This window comes from Prunus dulcis, chromosome 4 (assembly GCF_902201215.1).
Source record: "Prunus dulcis chromosome 4, ALMONDv2, whole genome shotgun sequence".
NCBI lineage: Eukaryota > Viridiplantae > Streptophyta > Magnoliopsida > Rosales > Rosaceae > Prunus > Prunus dulcis.
Window position 1 is genome coordinate 22437449 of NC_047653.1, and position 19247 is coordinate 22456695.

Consider the following 19247-nt stretch of genomic DNA (forward strand, 5'->3'; position numbering starts at 1 on the left):
TGTTTTCTGCTCCCACCAGCTTCCTTCCTTGATTGCTTACCTTACCTTGCAATCAATATCACAATTTTTGTATCTTTTCTTTCTTTTTATAACTCTCTGTTCATAAGGGATTTTATTTCTTTAGAATGAACATCTGAAGAAAGAATCCATGAAGTGATCCTAACTCTGAGGGTTATTTGTTTTTGACAGAGAAAAGAATTGTGATTTTTGCTTTTGCAGGATATAACTAGATCATCAAGCACTACATTATATTTACTGGGCCGATACGAGCTTGAATGATACTTGAGAAAAGTTTCTCCCACCTAAGGATGTAAGCAATACTTGTGTTATTTTATGCTTATATACTTATTTGATATTTTATCTTGAAAGGTAACCAAATGGGGAGATAAGTCCGTTCCAAAAGAATGGCTTGTATGTATCCATGAATTATTAATGCAAATTTTACAGATTGCAAGTTGGATACATTGATAATACACTGCACAGATTAAAGTCCCATAAGAACAAAATATGGGTATAGCAGTGATCAATATGATGCACGCCTGTTGCGTAGCAAATGATGTGGATTGAAGTCCCGAAAGGACAATCCTTTGACATGTCAATATTGATATTGTGCACGCCTAATGCGTAGCAAATTGTATGGGTTAAAGTCCCAGAAATTAATTGACATGTATGTATTAATCTGTGGCATGCCTGCAGCATGACAGATATATGGGTTCTAAATGTTCCAACTCCTAAATGGAGATTATCCACGCCCTACTATAAAATAACGCTCCATTGGAGGTTATAATCCACATTCTCACATAATAAAAGCCCCCTGAAGTGGCTTGGGTACCCAAAAGCAAAGAAATGCTTATAATTGATGCATGCGCATGCACATGAGAATGGTGGGATCATGAATTGATGAATGACAATTTTTGATTTTGGAGTAGCTACTCAAATCATCAATGGGCTGTGTTGATTGGAACCACGTTCAATTATTAAATGTCGACAATATCATTGGCCAAAATGGAATGAGGCAATTCCATTATAGATGAGAATGAACGTGAAAGAACAAACCCACAGTACGAACCCCAAAAGATGTTAATATTGAAAGTTATACTTGGGTGTTCGGAATAAAAGGGAATATACCTACTTTGTATGACACAATGTTTCTGGCAGAAACAAGGAATGTTGGGTTTTCTCCATATTTACAGATTCAATTGTGCCCCCTTATTGCACATTTACGGAGACCAACATGTTATCTTTAAGGGTTATTAAATGCACGGAGCATATCACCAGAAGTGATTCCCTAAAGATGTATAAATAGCTGGGTTAAAGCTATATAATGTGTCATAAAGTTTAATCCCTTTAAACAAAATCCTTGAAAGGATTGAAATTGCATGAAGCAAGTCCCTGACGGACATGTGCCTGAAGCACAAAATCTGTACTCAATACTAATGTGCATAAATTGCCTCAGTGAGTACATTGATTATAATGTGTTTGCAACACATTAAAGCTTCTGAAGAGTTCAAGAAATATTTGTCTCGACTTAAAGATCGAGCATTATGCCAACGAGATTCTTGCTTATACTAAGAAAGTATTGAAGCATTTTTATGAGGATTATCCGTTGGACACTTTAAAGATTTTTCGGAAGTATATTGGACCGGACATCATATTTTCCAGATAGAGCTCAACTCCATCACCATCATTTTGGGATGATGTGAGGCATATTTGATGCTATCTCCGCATAACACCATATACGGGCATATTTTTTGAGTGAACTTACAAATAGCCCAAGTGTTATTAGATATGCGGACTCTGGAAATTTCTATGGTCGCTTACTGGAAAAAGCTAGTCATGAAGTTTTCAGGGGGGAGATATTCATCAGGGGGAGCGTGGTATTAATAAAGACCTTCACACACTGTACTCTTTTTCCTTCATCCAGTTTTTTTTTTTATCCCACTGGGTTTTTCCTGGTAAGGTTTTAACGAGGCAGTGTCGCTCAAGATTGACTCACAGAAGCAGTGTCAACTATGATATTCAGAAAGATGATCAACAGTATGGCTTAAAGATATTTTGCCAAGCATCAGGGGGAGCGTGCTGTCAATAAAGACCTTCACACACTGTACTCTTTTTCCTTTGTCCAGGTTTTTATTCCACTAGGTTTTTCCTTGCAAGGTTTTAATGAGGCGGTGTCGTACGCGTGTTAATATACACAAAATTTTTATGCTACACATGGTTATGTATTCTTTTTCCCTTCGACCAGTTTTTTTTGTCCCATTGGGTTTTTACTGGCAAGATTTTTAACGAGGCATATTCCATACATTGTGGTCTCCAAGGGAGAGTGTTGTAAATGATAAGGTGATAAGGTGATAAGGTGATAAGGTGATAAGGTGGAGCCCACATATTGGAAGGGGCTTTGCCTACAAAAGGGTTCACCCCTCCTTGTAATGGATTGATTGAATAATACTGAAGAGAGGAACCAATCCTATTGTTTCTCTGCTTCTAAATTCTCTCCTCAAATCTTTAGTTTTATAACACTTTGTTTGATAAAGAATTACTTTTAAATACAATATAGATTATTATTATTATTATTATTATTATTATTACTATTTAAAGTTTCTTTACGAGTTTTCAAACATATGTCGTATGTTAAGATTGAAAAGAGAAGGCCAACGGGATCTAATCTAATGGAAAATGATCTTGATTTATATACCAGTGATCTTATGTTCGAATATCATAATAACGTGGTAGTGTGTGTGTGAGAAAAGAAAGAAAAGAAGTACCATTAAATTATTAAGTAGTTAAGTACTATTACGATTATACTAATTAATTTTCTTTTTCCTGACCAACGTAACATTATAATATTATATAATATAATTGATTGTAAAATTGTAAATGATGAGGCCAAAAATAGCCACCAAAATCTTCCTCCCATCTTTTTCCTTCTCAACACCATTTCACCAACAAGGCTGGTTGAAGAAGGAAAGAAAGAACGAGCGAAAAAGAGGAAACATTCAAAAACAACAAAAATAAATAAAAGAAGAGAAAGATTCAAAACTCAAAAACCAAAAAAGGAGTAAAAAGGGCAGGTCAGATTTCCTGTTCTACCACACCACCCTCCCTCCTCACCCATTCTTCCTTTCTCAATAATTTCTCAGATCCCAAACAACCTTTCCTCTTCTTCAACATGATCACGCTCGTTTGAGATCCTTCATTTTGTTTTGTACAGCCAAAAACCAATAATACAACAAAAATAAGGGAGAAGAGAGGGAGACCTAGAAAGGCAACGCCATGAACGACTTCGAGGGTCTCTTGGCCTCCGATTTCGGGTTCAAACCCTCAGGCAAATCGGCCCCAATGTCTGCTTCTTCAGCTAATTCTTCAAAGGCCCCGAACTTCGATCTCGGATCTAGTGGGCCCTCCCGATCAACTCGCGCCACCAATTCCTTCAGTGGGTCTCTCGCCGACGATCGCGATTCGATCTTCGGACCCTCAAAAACCCAAGAATTTGGCGATATCTTCGGCGGCTCGGCGAGGTATTCGACCAAATCGGAGAGCACCAAATCGCCGAGCCGTGGCGAGGATGCGGCTTTCAACTTCGACTCTATGTTTGGCGGGTCTACTGATTCGGTTCCAAAGTCGTCGAATCCAGGGCCCGTTTACGATAAACCCGTTTACGACGACGACATTTTTGATGGCGTCCCGGGGCTGAAGAGCACGTCTTCAAAAGTCAAGTACGAGGACGTTTTCTCCACGGTCACGTCGCCGCCGTCCAAGGGGAGTAGTAGTGGATTTGATGACCTTCTTGGCGGCTTTGGTAAAGCAGAGCCCCAATTGAAGAGCTCAGGTTCCAGAGGATCGGATAGAGCTGAGAAGGTTGTGCCGGGTCTCGATGATTTGTTACCTGGGTTTGGAGGTAGTAACCCCGCTAGTGAAAGGTATTGGCATTTGCTTTCATTGCTATATGGGTTTTACTTTTATGTTTAGGGAACATGTTATTTTCTTGTTTGATCAGTATCAGTAGTTAAATTTAGATCAATTCTGTGCAATCACTTTTTAATTTGGATCATCCCCATATTGGCTGTTTATGTCTGTTTCTACTTTGTCTTGTGTAGTGGAATCATGCGTTGTCAATTTTTTTTTTGTAAATGTTCAATTGGAATTGTACCCGAGTGTTGTTGGTGAGGCAAAATTTTACATTCTTAAGAACAGAAAATTGTATGACGAACAATTTGGATCAATATGCTGTACCCAATTTTTGATCAACTTGCATGTTGGATTTTAAATTTTGGTTCCTACTAATGTTATTTGGATGCTCATTGTTAGAATTCTTAATTTTCTGAATTCTGCCTGCAGTGTATTATTTGTTGAATTGGCATTTATTCCCAAGTCCTGATGAATGGTAGTGATAGATCAAGTGATGCTTCACTTTTGATGGGTCACATTGGATTGGTTGAAATCGAGACATGGACTTTGAGGATCATTTATGGTCTGAATTGTTGCTGTACTTTTTATTTGGAATATCTTATAATTCACTGGTATTACCTATTCAGATTTCTTACTCTGCAACAATGTTTGACTTTGGCTAAGGTTTTGGATTTTGATTCTGTAATGTGGTGCTGTGATTTCCATGAACTGTGTAGAATGAAGTTATAATTTTCCTGAACTGTGTAGAAGGAAAAATTATGGCACATAAACTCATAGGTATGAGGGGGAAAATGCAATCCTAGTTTTTAAAAATCATTGTCATATGGTACTTTGAGGGTGAATGATGAAATTGATGATTTCCCCTGTGCTTCACTAGCAATTAGGTAGTTATTTTTTTTTTTTTTTTTGGGGTCAAACGAGAGATAAGGAGAAGGCTCAGTTGAACACAGCTAGTTAGGTTTTGAGTTTTGGCCCTCTCCTCTCTCTCTCTCTCTCTCTCTCTCTCTCAGCCAACATAAGATGCTCTTGTTGTTTCAAGCAAGAACCTAATCAATCATCTAGATTCATAATCTCGAAAGAGAAAAGTTTCTTTATATGTATAGAGTGATTCATATAGTATTGAGCCTAGGTATTTCCACATTTCACAGGGAAGAACACTCATAAACCTTCAGTCAGATTAGACAATTTAAATTTAAAAGTTTCGGACAAGCCCTGACCTGTTATTAGCATGAAAGTATCATGCAGTGTCTGAACTTTTGGTTTTGGGTAATTATATGAGCATTCACTATAAAAATTTTAATATATTTTTTTTTTTTGTAAATGGAGTGTATTCAGTTAAATTTAATTCTGATTTATCTTTGATGTACAGTGTTCTGATGTATTCTTAAATTCATCAACCTCCTTAAGTTGCATTGCTTTTTCTGTAAGCATGACGGTACCTTCATGTTCATTTTAAGTAAAAATCTTGCTTCTTTTATGCATCTGTACTGTATTTTTTATGTATCAGGTCAACCTCAGAGGCCAATTGGCCCCCTGAAACGAATGCCAATAATCTGTCTAAAACAACCTCCAAGGTGATGGAAGATCCTTTTGTAGTATCAGGGCAGTTTAAGGATCCCTTGGAAGAAATAAGTAGACTTTCTAAATCTGCAAGCTCAAAGGTTGATAGTCCATCTGTTGATAATGGGCGAGCATTTGATGATATTGATCCCTTTGACGGCCTTGGGAAGTCAGTCCCAGTATTTTCATCGGGAAGAAATTACAGGGGAAAGGATAGTGGCAATTTAAGGGCAGATACAAGCACAAATAACAGCAGAGCTTCAACTGCTAAAGAATCAACTGAGAAGCCTTCTGTGAAAAGTCCAGATAACCAGTCTCAGAAGAAGGTTCCTGTTGGTAATCATTGGGATTCTCATCAGACCTTGTTTGACATGCCTACAGTTTCAACTGATTCTCAGAAATCAGCTGGTCAAACTATGTCTCCACCTTCCTATGTAAATGTTAGTCCTAAGGAAGCAAATGTACAGGTGGATAGGTCTCCAAGATCTGAAGAAAACTTGGATTCATCTGATTTTCTATGGCTCACTGTTTCACAGATCCCTCTAATGACTCAGCCCACTAGTGCTCCACCACCGTCAAGACCACCTCCTCCAAGGCCAGTGCAGGTTTCGAAGACAAGAATGGGTTCCCCTGCTACCACAAATGCGAGAAAGAAGGCCAGTGAATCTTCTACTCAGTTCTTTCAAGCTCCGAAGTCTGCTCCTGCTGCAGCGAGGGGCCCAGGTGTCTCTTCAATTGACGAACTTGAGGATTTTGCTATGGGTAAGAGCCAAAGTAACTTTGATGAACATGCAAATGGTCTTCCTGGTGAAGAATTGGAGATGAATTCAGTTGCTGCTGCCATGAAGGAGGCTATGGATAGAGCTGAGGCTAAATTCAGGCATGCGAAGGAAGTGAGAGAGAGAGGAAGTACAAAGGCTGCTAGAAGTAAAGAAGCACAGCAGGAAAAGGATGAGAAAGCTATGCAGGATGAGAAAGTGCTTAGAGAAAAACAGGAGAGGTTGGATAATGAACGGCTGCAGAGGGAAAGCGAAGAGGAAGATATGGAGCAAAGTAGAGTGGAGAAAGAGAGGGAAATTGAGAGGGTGTGGGAAGAGAAAGAGAGAGAACAAAGGAAACTTGAAAGGGAAAGGGAAAGAACCAGAGAAATGGAGAGGGAAAGGGATAAGGCCAGACAAGCTGTGGAAAGGGCTACTAGGGAAGCACGAGAGAGAGCAGCCGCTGAAGCTCGCATAAAAGCTGAACGGGCTAAATCAGAGAGAGCTGCTGTAGACAAGGCAACTGCTGAAGCTAGAGAACGTGCTGAAAGGGCTGCAGTTCAGAGAGCACAAGCTGAAGCTCGGGAAAGGGCTGCAGCAGAGGCAAAGGAAAGAGCAGAAAAGGCTGCTGCAGAAGCCAGAGAAAGAGCAAATGCAGAAGCAAAAGAGAGGGAAGCAAGGGAGAGAGCTGCTGCAGCAAGGGCTGGAGCTGAAGCACGAACAAGAGCTGAACGTGCTGCGGTAGAAAGGGCTGCTGCAGAGGCACGGGAAAGGGCTGCTGCAGAGGCTCGAGAGAGGGCTGCTGCTGCTGCTGCAAGGGCAAACCAACAAAAGAGTGAAAATGATCTTGAGCACTTTTTCAGCATGGGTCGAGCTAGCAGTGCACCACGACCTAGGGCTAATTCCTCGGTGAGGACAAGGTTGCAAAATGCTTTTTCATTAGCATTTGGAAATTGTGTTTTTGACTAGATGGCTTTATTTCAGGACCCATTTCAGAACAGGCAAGAGCCTGAAGTTCCAAAGACATCAAGCACTGCTTCCTCGAATATAAGAAAAGCAAACTCAACCACAAATATTGTTGACGATCTTTCAGCAATTTTTGGAGGTAGTTTGAAACTCGGCGTTCAGTTCAGTTATTTGATTGTAAATATTCTTGTGTAACTATGTATAATGTTGCTTCTGCTGAACTTTCTAATTTTGGTGAAAAGCTGCTCCATCTTCTGGAGGAGAGTTCCAGGAAGTTGAAGGAGAAACTGAAGAAAGGCGAAGAGCCAGGTTAGAACGACACCAAAGGACCCAAGAGCGTACGGTATGTGTTTTCTTCAGAATCTGAACCAATTTATATCATGCGTGCATGTGCCTATGCTATGTTTTATTTGTGGTATCTAAGAAGTTCTTATTGGTGTCTTTGTTTTTCAGGCAAAAGCATTGGCTGAAAAGAACGAGAGAGACCTTCACGCCCTAAGAGAGCAAGCTGAGAGACATGTAAATCACTGTTTGCCATTAAATAACTGTCTTCCTATGTGCTGTATGACAGCTTCTTTCTGTCTGATTTATAGACTAGGTGAATATGCAGTATGGGTTTATGCTTGTTGTCATTGACCTATAATTGCATAAGAACATAAAGTTATTTGTTTTCGTTTTATAAATATAGAACTTAATCAAAGAGGTTGGGTTTTTGCCAACCAATTCAGTATTTATGTGCCACAAAGTTGCATCCCTGATATTAATTTTTCTTGGGATGCAAGTTTTGTCACTTGTAAGTGAGAGTATATTTCTTAACTTGTGACTGCTACAAATTGGTAAAATTTATTGGCTTGTCTTCACTTTTTGTATGTTTGTATATGTCTACTTTAATTTGCTATGCAATTTATTTCCCTGTATGTCTTAGCATCTCAGCTATACTGAAGCTCACATTAAGTTTGTCGAGTTATCACTGATTGTTTTATTCTTGTAAATTTCTTCAGAGGATTGCTGAAACACTAGATGTTGAGATCAAGCGTTGGGCTGCTGGGAAAGAAGGGAATTTGCGTGCTCTGCTGTCGACCATGCAATATGTATGTTTAATTGAAATATTGCCATTCTCAGATGCTCCTCATTTTGAATATTTTACGTTTTTCTTTTGTGTTGAGGTACATGGGGGTTTGGGTATCATGGGACACTTCCTTCTTTCCTTTATGGAACAATGGTTTCTGTGGTTGGTTATGAGGTGGCTTGTAGGTTAACTTATAGCTACAAATATGAGGTGAAGTCCTACTAGAGAATGGTGAAGAAAGGTCAGCAGCTTGTGCTTGCATGGGAAACCATTAGTGGCATGCTAGCGCCCCTTTTAATGCTGTCTTCTTTGTTTGAGAGCCATATCTGCAAGGTTCTTTAAATGTACAATCTTGGAGAGTTTTTTTTTTTTGGGTGTTCTTATCTGCATATGGTGGTCAGACTGTAGACTTTCTTCTGCATCATTGTTTTGTTGTTGCCAGTTGAAAAGGCAGTGTTTAGGATGAAATACCAAATCAGTTTAGGTTTCTTTTCTTTAGTCCCATAAAGCCCGTGTTTCTTCTGAATCATTGTTTTGTTGTTGCAATTTGGATGAGTAAATATAAAACTGTGTTTCTTATTATGTGTTCTCAAAGTACTTGATAGTTGTGGATATACTTGAATATTGAATGGTTCCACAATTATTGTAAAATTTGTGCTGGTTACACTAACTTAACTGTTTGAATGATCATCAGGTTCTCTGGCCTGAATGTGGTTGGCAGCCAGTTTCTTTGACTGACATGATTACTGCCGCCTCAGTTAAGAAAGTATATAGGAAGGCAACTTTGTGTATTCATCCTGATAAAGTACAACAAAAAGGTGCCAATCTTCAACAGAAGTATATAGCCGAGAAGGTGTTCGACCTCCTTAAGGTAATTTCTACAAATCAAAGTATTATTTCGGAGAGCTGTTTATCAGTGACCCATTACTGTTGCTTTTGTGCTGCTTTAGGTATTATTAGTGATTACATCAGAGAATAGTTAGGTTGCTTGATTTGACATTAGTATTATTATACGCGTCTGGGTAGTTTGGTATGGACACTAGTATTCCCGTCGAAAGCTGATTGCACTCGTTGAATTATTATAGGAAGCTTGGAACAAGTTCAATTCAGAGGAGCTTTTTTGAAACCCTTAAATGATTCTACCGCTTCGAGTTACTTCATTTGGCAACCAGATCATTTGTCATAAGGGAAGAAGAATCTTCGCTTCTTTTCTAGAAGAAAGACTTCGCATCGGTGATGGTGGAAATTTTGATTGAATTTGAAAATATATTGAGAGAGGCTTCCATTTGCCACTGAGATGCCTGGATGGCATTCTCTTATATTTCCCGTTTTAATTCCCCTCTCTCTCTCACTTGTAATGTTTATTTATGGGATCCAGGGGTTTTATGATGTTTGAAAGATCGCTTTATGAAAAATGGGAAAGGCTGGTTGATGTAGAATGCCATATTGTGTGGTATTGCACAAAACTTTGTTCAGTGATTCACTTGATGTTAGGGTGGGCAGATTTTGCCCTTTTTATTTTTGTATTTGTTTGTGATATAGCACATTCTGTTGAATATAAATATATATACCATTATTTGTATTGATATCAAAACATTCATATATCAATGTATGATTGAGCTCTGTTTTTATGGATTCAATCTGCTTTTGTACTTTCTTTTTTTCAAATAACAATCTTTCACTGTCAACAACGGACAATTTGGAAAAGTTGTACTTAAACATGCCTCCCTATAATTTTATCCCTAGAGCTTTTATTTGACACAAACTTGGGGTTAATCTTAACTCTAACATGCATTGCATGCTTTCTTGCCGTTGTCACTTGGAGGCTTAATTGTTGTGTGCGTGGTTGAAGATAGACCTTATGGAGCATGAAGTCCTGAAGTTCATGCTTTAACCTAAACTGAGGCTGCATTAGCAGTTTGGGTTGCTATAGGGTTAGGAAGAACTCCATCCTTAGTCTCTTTCTTCTCAATGCCAGTATGTTTGCTTTTTGGCAAAAGAAAGTTAGGGCTGTTTGCTGTACCTACTCAAGGTAATGATCACAGAGAGAGAGAGAATTGGGGCAAATCTTCTGGCTTTTTCTCGTTAAGATTACTCAAAACAGTGCAATTGGCCTTGCATTCTTTAAGAGTCGAGCAAACTAAAGCTCAACTGATGAAATGGTTTTCTACTAGAATGATAGCTGTTATTTTGAGCAGCTGCAAACATCACTTATAAACTTAAACTAAAAGTTGACTTAATAACATGTAGCCTTAGACCCGACATAGGTTCGATTACCCCCTCTTTCAATATTGCTTGTGTAAAAAAGAGGTTGACTTAATACAACTTGAACTTTGATTTTTGTAACATTGGGATGACTTGGATAATACTGTCTGATTATGAGTTTTGTTTTCATTAATGGTTGGAGATTTTTCTACAACACTGATATTAATAGTTGAAGGTTGTAACCCACCTTCAGATTGGATTTGAGAAATTTGAAGCTTTGAGTTGTGAAGGGTTTTGGTATAAATATAAGTTAGCTGGTCATGAGTCATACAAACAAACCAGTTTAGTAGCCACCAACTCACGGATAATTATAAAACGGTAATCAATTACAGCATTTTTCAAATTTACAATGAAGGGAAGTGAATTTCACTGATTTCCTTTTGCGTACAGTCAAAGGTTAGTCAGTGACATAGATTTAGTAGCTGGTTTTGAACGGTCGGTAAACCTTCAAGTCGAGCATGACGCCTGCAATTGAACCGGCAGCAGCAACTAGAGAAATTACCAGGCAAGCAATGCTCAGCATTTGGAGGCAAATCCATCTTGTGCTCCATTTTGGAATCTGCTTCTGTGCAATATACATCTCAACTGGGAAATAGACAGTTAATGGCCAAAATCCCAATGCCCCTAGTAGCCCCACCACATCATTGAAGAAGGGAAGCAGCATTGATATTATTGTGGTTAGCATCACGAATTTTGTTCTCCAAACCAGTCGAAAGAGGTTTAACTTAAATGACGGTAGCCCAGGCACTGGGACTTGAAACTCTTTGGTGATAAGCTTGCTTTCAGGCCATCTCTGTGCTGCCCATTTCTCAACAAAGGCAAAGATGGGTTGGCAAAATACTTGATATGCTCCAACAAGGTGGACTACTATGGCGGCATTAGCAATGTCAAGCAGCCAAAATGGGTTGTAGAAGCCAAAACCGGTGAGAAGATTTCCAGGGGCAAAGTCTCCAAAAGCTGCATAGCCCATGCACCCACAAAGCATGTAGAAAGTTGTCGTTACGGCGATGCTTAGCACAGTTGCCTTTTTCATGGTCTTTGCTTCTGATGGTGGGGCTTTGATGGTGTCCTGTGAGCCCAGGTTAGGTTAAACTTTAATTAGAGCTCAACCCTTGATCTTGTTTTTAGGGTGTCTATTTCAATGAGAAAAGAGTGAGGGTACCTGAATTTCAATGAGAATCACTGAATATGAGTAGGCAAAGGCTATGTCACCGAGAGCTTGGAAACTCCTCCACATCTTTTGAGTTTCGGTCACAGTTCCGATGCTTATGCCGGTGAGGCTGCCCCTAAAAGTCCCGGCAGCTGCTCCCGAAAACAGAAGAGAGCTCAAATCAGCTCCTATTTGTTTATTCAAATTCAACTTGAATGTTCAATTAGTTAGTATTTAGAAACACTGACTTGCAACTTTTACAATTCCAAGGGCAAGACCAATGGAAGAGTAGGTGAAAGACATAACAGCAGCAACAATTGATAGCCACCATATTTGATCAAAATCCGGGATTTGAGAGAGCAAAACTTCTGTGACGCCAAACAAGATCATGTAGGGGTTGCTTGACATATGACACGGCTTCTTTCCCCCACTCTCGTGGAAGCAATTGGATCGCTTGATCGCCCTGTCAAGGAAAATTAACCAAAATATTGAACATCAACCAAACATTCAAGAAGCCAAGGAAAATCTAATCTCCAGAAATTGGTGTGTAAGTTGGAGGAATATACTACTAACATCATGCTAACAGATGCTGCAATGGTGTATCCAATGGCAATTCCAAAAAGGTTCAAATACTGAATTAGCCCACAAGCCTTGACCCTTGCTCCACCTGCATGAAGAGATTAAGATCATTTTCTTATTACAATATTTGGGTTTGGAAAACAACCCAATTATAATACGCCCTTGAAACACAAGCAAGTCTGAAACTAGAGACGCGGAGAAATACCAGTAGACTAAAAGCTAGTTAGACAAGTACGAGAGTAGAAGTGTGTACGCAAATATTGTTATGTACATACATACCAAGAATGGAGCGGACAGCGTCTATGTAAGTATAGTTTCGCTTGCCGGTGAGGGGGTCCCCGGAACGGTAACAGTCAGAGAGGAGACATGAAGTGTAGTAGCTGACAAAGGAGAACAAGAACATGACAGATGGACCAGCAATCCATCCTAGCTGAGCAATGGCCCATGCCAAGGAAAGCACCCCAGATCCAATCACAGCCGTTATTATGTGTGCACTTGCGGTCCATACACTTCCTGCATGCAGTAAACAGAAGACAGATTTTGTGAGATGCATGCATACAACATATACAACAATGTTGGTTTGGGACAGAGGAACCAGAACAGGGGAGGGGTTGGAAAAGCCACCAGTTCGTTTGAGCCGTCCGTCGTCGTCAAAGCATTTGGAGCCATTGATCTTTGGAACCACATCAATGGAGATGTCAAAGACTTGTTGATTGTTGTTCTCACTCATTTTTTGAATGCACAGAGCCAATAAGAGTAGGGTGTTTTTTGTTTTGTTTTTTTTTTCCTTTGGAGAAGTTAGAATTTAAAACATAAACACAAATGCCTAAAGCAAAGCTAGAGAGACAACTCAAAGACTTTGGAGGAGAGAATTCGAGACTCTCTCTGAAGTGAGGTGGGAAGAGTGGGAGTGTGTATGGGGGTATATATAACGGGTCCAAACGTCCTTGTGCTAAGGAAAGAAAATTTAAAAAAATAAAAAATAACAAAATTGAAAAAGAAAAACAATACCACACCTGATAATACATTGACTTTAGGATGATTGATTTTCACTAGTGGCAAAACTCAACTTTGGGCCTACCACACATGTCAACATGACATGAAAGAATATATAGCTACTAGCTAGCTTGACCTTGTGAATGGCAAAAAATTGCATGTCGGAAAAATCTTTCTCAGTATTTTTTATATAAATATATATAAATTCTGAATTAAGTTTCTATACAAACATAGAACTGCGGATTAATAATCTTGTTTCATTTGATACTAACTACTAACTCAAGCTCTCATGAGCAATGATTAATCGCAAAATACACCTAGAACATTAAAATGCTATCGAGGTTAGTTCGAGTGGTGAGGGAAAGATCACATACATGCATGACGAAAAATGGGTTAAATTTAGAATCTGTTAATAGTATGATACCTTAATAATTAAACAAAATCTAATTAAAAAGGTCTGTTTGGTATCCTACTTGGATCCAATTTTTTAAACTTAAAAATAAATTTTAAGTCCAAAGCCACAAAAACCCATTTGGTAGACCCATTTTTAAAAACTCAAAAACACCCCCATTATTTAAAACAAAAAAAATGAGGTTTTACAGTTCTCTCTCTCTCTCTCTCTCTCTCTCTCTCTCTCTCCTTCCTCTCCGGTCTCTTTCTCTCTCATTCCTCTCCCATCTCCCGTCTCTCGTCTGTCGTCTCTATCTCTCCTCCCTCTCTTGTCTCTCTCTCTCCCTCTCTCATTTTCTTTTCTTAATTTTAATTTGGGAATCTAGGGTTTCTGATTTTTTGAGTTTAGTTTCAATTTTTTTAGATCTTAAAAATAATTTGGAGTTCAATACCAACCAAGTTTTTAGATCTTAAAATCACTATTTAAAAACTCATGTTTTTAAAAAGAATCATAATTTTTGAATTTTTTTTTTTTTTTTAGTAGGATACTAAACAGAAACTAAGGAATCATAAAGTTAAATAGAAAAGATATGGTTTGATTAGTATTTTTTGGACGAAACACATAATGGTTTGATAAACCTCTTTTGGCATATCATTTCAGATGCCAATACTGTAACCCATGGGACATAGCATAGTGAGTTTGGTGCCTGCATTATTGCAGGCTTTTGTACCCTTCTCCCTTTATAATGAACACGAATATTGAAGCCAACTATATATATATATATATATATATATATTTGATAATTTGAAACCCAAGGATGGGGTAAGAAGTCAAATTCATCACTCCCCTTTGGCGCTAAAGCTTAAAATAATTGATAAAGATAACTTTTTTTTAAGTGTATATCTTACTAAAGGTTGGTTTTGCATTGGTATCTCATGTGGATAGCTTCCCATTTTTACTGAAAGTGAAGAATCTGTGCTCCTTGTTCCTTATATTTGGTTTCATCTTTATGTGTTTTGATTGGTTATTCATGTTAGCATCAAACAATGTATCATGGTTTTTTATTCGTTTTCTTTTCTTTTTCTTTGCTTTTTTCTAAGTGACTTGTGTGCTTGGTCCTATTACATTAAAGAGTCATGATAGAGGTACACAAGTTTCACAAAAACTATTTTACACATAAATATGGTGACTTGTCTGGCAATGATGATATGTTTTGGTGCCACAGGATTTGAAGTTGAGAACATTGATGTGCAAGTTAATGTCATTTTTTATTGGGCTAGACCCCTGTTGGTAGCTAAATTTTGATCATTAGATATATATTTTTCATTAACCCAAGTATTACATTGAATTTTGATTGTAGCCATTTTAGGTACGTTATTTTTAAATATACATAGATAAATTATAGATACATCAATATTCTTAGATACATAATTTAGAAATATGAATGAATCTAAATTTTTTTACGTATATACATTCAAAATAGTGTAGTTAATCCCATCCTCCATATTATATCTCTTATTTGGTGCAAGAGATTATGAAAATCATTGCGTGAAATACCTAAGAGCATTTGTAATGGTTAAGATCAATGCAATTTTATTGCATGAAATTGAACTAAAACAGTAAAATCTTACTTGTAATGGTGTAATTTAGTTAATTACAATAGATGCAATTGCAATAGAGGGTGTTATGTGATGAACAACTATTGCAATTGCAATAGGCTAACCATGGAACATGCCAATTAAAAATAGAAAAAAATACTACAATTACTGCATTACAATAGGCTAATCATGAGACCCACCTCTCTATTGAATTGCATGATACCTCTCTTTGCCTATATTTTTGAGAAAAAAAAATCAAAATATACAAGTTTGGCATGAAATTAATTTTTTTTTCTTCAAATATATTCAAAATTGGTATTTTTTTTAAAAGATCTATTTGAGAATATTTCAGTATTACAATTTTTAGTGTTATTAAATTTATCCATTTTATTTTATTTGAGTATGAAAAATATCATGTAAGAATATATAATTACTTATCGGAAGCTATTGAACTGTACCATTGCAAGTAAAAATGCAATTCAATTCAATAAATACCAAAATAATTCAATTTATTGTGTTGAACTATTAAACACTATTGTAAATGCTCTAATGCAATGGAGCTGAAAACAAGTGTGATACTTTTTCTTTTCTCTGTTTTGGGTGGAAAATAGGAGTAGTATTTACGTTTACTAGTAAAAAGATTTTATATTTGGGGCCTACCACTAAAAAGCCTAAAAATGTAATGACCATTAATCAATCTTGTTTGAATTCTTAAAGCAAATAAGGTTGTAGCATCTGATTCTTACACCTTTTCATGCAAATTACTGAGGAGAGATAGCCTATTCATTTTCACTATAAAAGTGCTCTTATCAGTTAGTGGGTACTCGGGAAGCTTATCTTCAACTTCTCTTTCTGATTACAAAGTAGGTAAGGAGTCCTCAAATGGTCAATTATGAAGGTATGTGGTAGGCTGTGAGAAAGAGACATGCACTTTAATTTATAACCTATCCCAGATTAATGTTCTTATAACTAAGCACACTCAAATATGCATATTTTTCATGTGGAATTGGAGTAACCATGTTTATTTTTCATACCTAAAACAATGAGTTTATCATATGGTTAAGAGTAGTTATCATTGTTGTACCCAAGGTCTTGTATTTGAATATCTCATCTCCAATATCGCTCGTAAGATATAGCAAAATAGTATATATCAAGCAATTCTTTAGCCTAGATTGGATAATAAGCTAATAAATTGTTGAGAATTTTATAATAAAACCCATTTCTTGCATTGATTTTAGATATAAACACTAATAGCTATAAATTGAAATAAAAGCCCAAAAAGGACCAACTGATGTGTGAAATACCATTATTATCCTTACATTATGATTTTTAGGAAAAAAAAAAAGCGTAAATTTCATTTTACTACCTGAAAATTTCCCGAAATTCAGACTTTATTACATAAAGGTTTTTTCGTATCAACTTCATATCCAAAGTTTGACGTTTCTTAAATTTTCATACATTCGTCAATCATTCCGTAAAATACTCTATCAAATGATGACGTGGCAAGATTTCATGCTACATGACGTGGCACGTTTTTTTTTCTTCTCAAATGATGATGTGGTTTAATTGCCACATAGAACAAAAAGGTAAAATAAATAATTTTGTTAAAAGGAAAAGAAAATGAAATATGTAGGAACATCTCCTAAATTTTTAGCCATGTGTATGAGTATCATTTAAAATTTTATCCCCTTTAATTTCTACTATTTATTATCTAAACTCTGAAAAAGTGTTGCAACTTGCTACATACGTCAAGTCCATCCACATATTAGGAGTCATTAAAATCGATTTCCCTCCATAGTCATATCTAGGGCTAGAAATTTTGAACCTCCAAACCGATTGAACCGGATGAGTTGGTTGGTATTTTTAACTCAATTTTTAACTTTTAGTCCATAAACCGAATCGTTATAAGTCAGCTCAATCACGATTGAAGATGTCTAAAACCTTCGTTCCAATGAACCAAACCAAGCAAGTTTTCTGTTATCAAAATATTGCAAAACTATGCACTTTTTGGGGATCCAAACCCTTAGAGCAAGTCTAACGGGCCAGCCGAGCCCGAGGCGAGGGGGGAAAAAAAATTCGTTTCAGCGGCTAGCCCAAGCCCGGGGCGCTTGTGGGACCCACCAACTCGGGCCAGCCCGAAGGCGAGTTGAGCCCGAACTTCAGCCAGCGGGCATTGACGTCAGCGAGCGCGTTCAAATTTTTTTTACCGTTGGCGCTGCAACGGTAAAAAAAAAAAAAAATTTGAACCAGCGTGCGCTGACGTCAGCTCCAACGGGAAGTTGCCACTTGTCGCGCCCCCAACCCTCCGATCAGCATATCCGAATCCAATCCTACGGCTGAGCCTTTTTTGGGCAATAAAAATATGAAAAAAAATCGGAAATTTTTTTTTAAAAAATTCTACAAAATTCATATATATATATATATATTTCTATAAATACCTATCAATACCCTTCACTTTCAACACCAATCCTCATACATTTCATTATACTTCTACTATTATTCACTCTTTACTCAACATTTTCCTCTTTTTCATCTTGTATTTTGATTTCATATTTTTATGGCTTCTTCTATCGAAACCGAAGGGGCTTGGAGCACCATGGAAGATATTTCCTTGTGTGAGGCTTGGCTCCAAATTTGTCATTGTCCCATGTCCAGTAATGAGATGAAATTTTTTCATATGTGGAAAAAAATTCATGCCGAATTTTGTGAAAAAATTCCGGGGTCTACTCGTACGGAGATGGCATTATCCAGTAGGTGGAAAATTCTCAATAAAGTTGGGAAAATAGAGAGCTGCCCTAGCAAAAGAGATGGACAACTATAGAAGCGGGAAAATCGTACTAACGAGGTAAGTATTTTATAATTTTTGTTTTATTAAGTTTAATCTCCTAATATATATATTTTGTTAATATTTGTTAATATTTCTTGCATTTTAAATTTTTTGTTCATATTTCTTGCATTATCAATATTTTGTTAATATTTCTTGCAATTTAAATATTTTGTTCATATTTCTTGCATTTTCAATATTTTGTTAATATTTCTTGCATTTTCAATATGTTGTTAATATTTCTTGCATTTCCAATTGTTTCTTAATATTTCTTGCACTTCCAATTTATTTGTAAGGTTAATTGCATTTCCATTATTTTTTTTTTTGTTACTTGCATATCCAATATATTTTAAATATTTATTGCATTTCCATTTTTTTGTTAAATAGATGATTCAAGCACAAATGTGGTTTGGTGCAACCGGGGGTGGCAAAAAAAGTTTCAACCATCATGAATGTTGGGAGGTGGTGAAATATTGCAAACGCTTCATAATTATTCCGACGGGTCCCGCCGGTGTGTTAAACGAGATGCCACTCCGTGATTCAATGACATTGGATTCACCTCTCGATTCTCCTATGAGTGAAGACTCACCCATTGAAAAGGAGCCGAGGCCCATTGGTCGAAAGGCGCGAAGGCAAAGAAAGCGGGTAATTCAAGCAATAATAATTCAAAATTTTTGGAGGAAATTGCAAGGCAAAACAGCATAAGAATAGAAATGGAGCAAAATGCCAAGATAACGAGTTGGCCCTTCAAGCTGAGTATGCACGAGAAAGGGAGTATTTGCGCAAAAAAGATATGGACAAGACGGATCGGGAAACCATGGCTATGGATACAAGTCATATGTCCCCTGAAACAAAACAATTTTGGAAGCTAGAACGAAGGGATGTTATGAGAAGAAGACTTTTCCGAGATGATGGGCCTAGCAACACGGATTGGTTAAATGATGGAAACCATTAAATTAGTTAGCATACCTTTTATGTATTTGTATTTTTCATGTTTTCTATTAAAGTTGTTGTAATTCATGTATTTTATTTTAGTAGTAGTAATTCATAATGACTTGTATTAGATTTCTTTATTTAATAAACAAAGCATTCAATAAATTACCTTTTTATTCAACATATTCCATACTTCAAACAAAACATAATAAAAATAAAAATAAAAGTACAAACAAGGCACAATAATAA

The 19247-nt window shown here is 37.1% G+C and overlaps 2 protein-coding genes across 3 annotated transcripts; one reads left to right on the forward strand and one right to left on the reverse strand.

The window, feature by feature from the left end:
• The first annotated feature begins 2905 nt into the window (after positions 1-2905).
• Positions 2906-9870, forward strand: LOC117624332 (auxilin-related protein 1-like). Of its 2 annotated transcripts, none has more exons than XM_034355501.1 (8): positions 2906-3920; positions 5417-7136; positions 7212-7332; positions 7436-7536; positions 7647-7712; positions 8195-8284; positions 8957-9133; positions 9348-9870. In XM_034355501.1, exons 1-8 carry the CDS (start codon positions 3274-3276, stop codon positions 9384-9386), a joined length of 2961 nt encoding a protein of 986 aa, XP_034211392.1. In that variant the 5' UTR covers positions 2906-3273; the 3' UTR covers positions 9387-9870. The 2 variants fall into 2 exon arrangements, with proteins under 2 accessions (XP_034211392.1, XP_034211393.1); XM_034355502.1 differs by having other exon boundaries at positions 7224-7332.
• Positions 9871-10890: 1020 nt separating this feature from the next.
• On the reverse strand, positions 10891-13128 carry LOC117625918 (amino acid permease 4). Its single transcript, XM_034357509.1, has 6 exons — positions 12881-13128; positions 12536-12769; positions 12251-12344; positions 11926-12140; positions 11690-11829; positions 10891-11596 (listed from the first exon to the last, which is right to left on the reverse strand). Exons 1-6 carry the CDS (start codon positions 12984-12986, stop codon positions 10943-10945), a joined length of 1443 nt encoding a protein of 480 aa, XP_034213400.1. The 5' UTR covers positions 12987-13128; the 3' UTR covers positions 10891-10942.
• Between the last annotated feature and the right edge of the window lie 6119 nt (positions 13129-19247).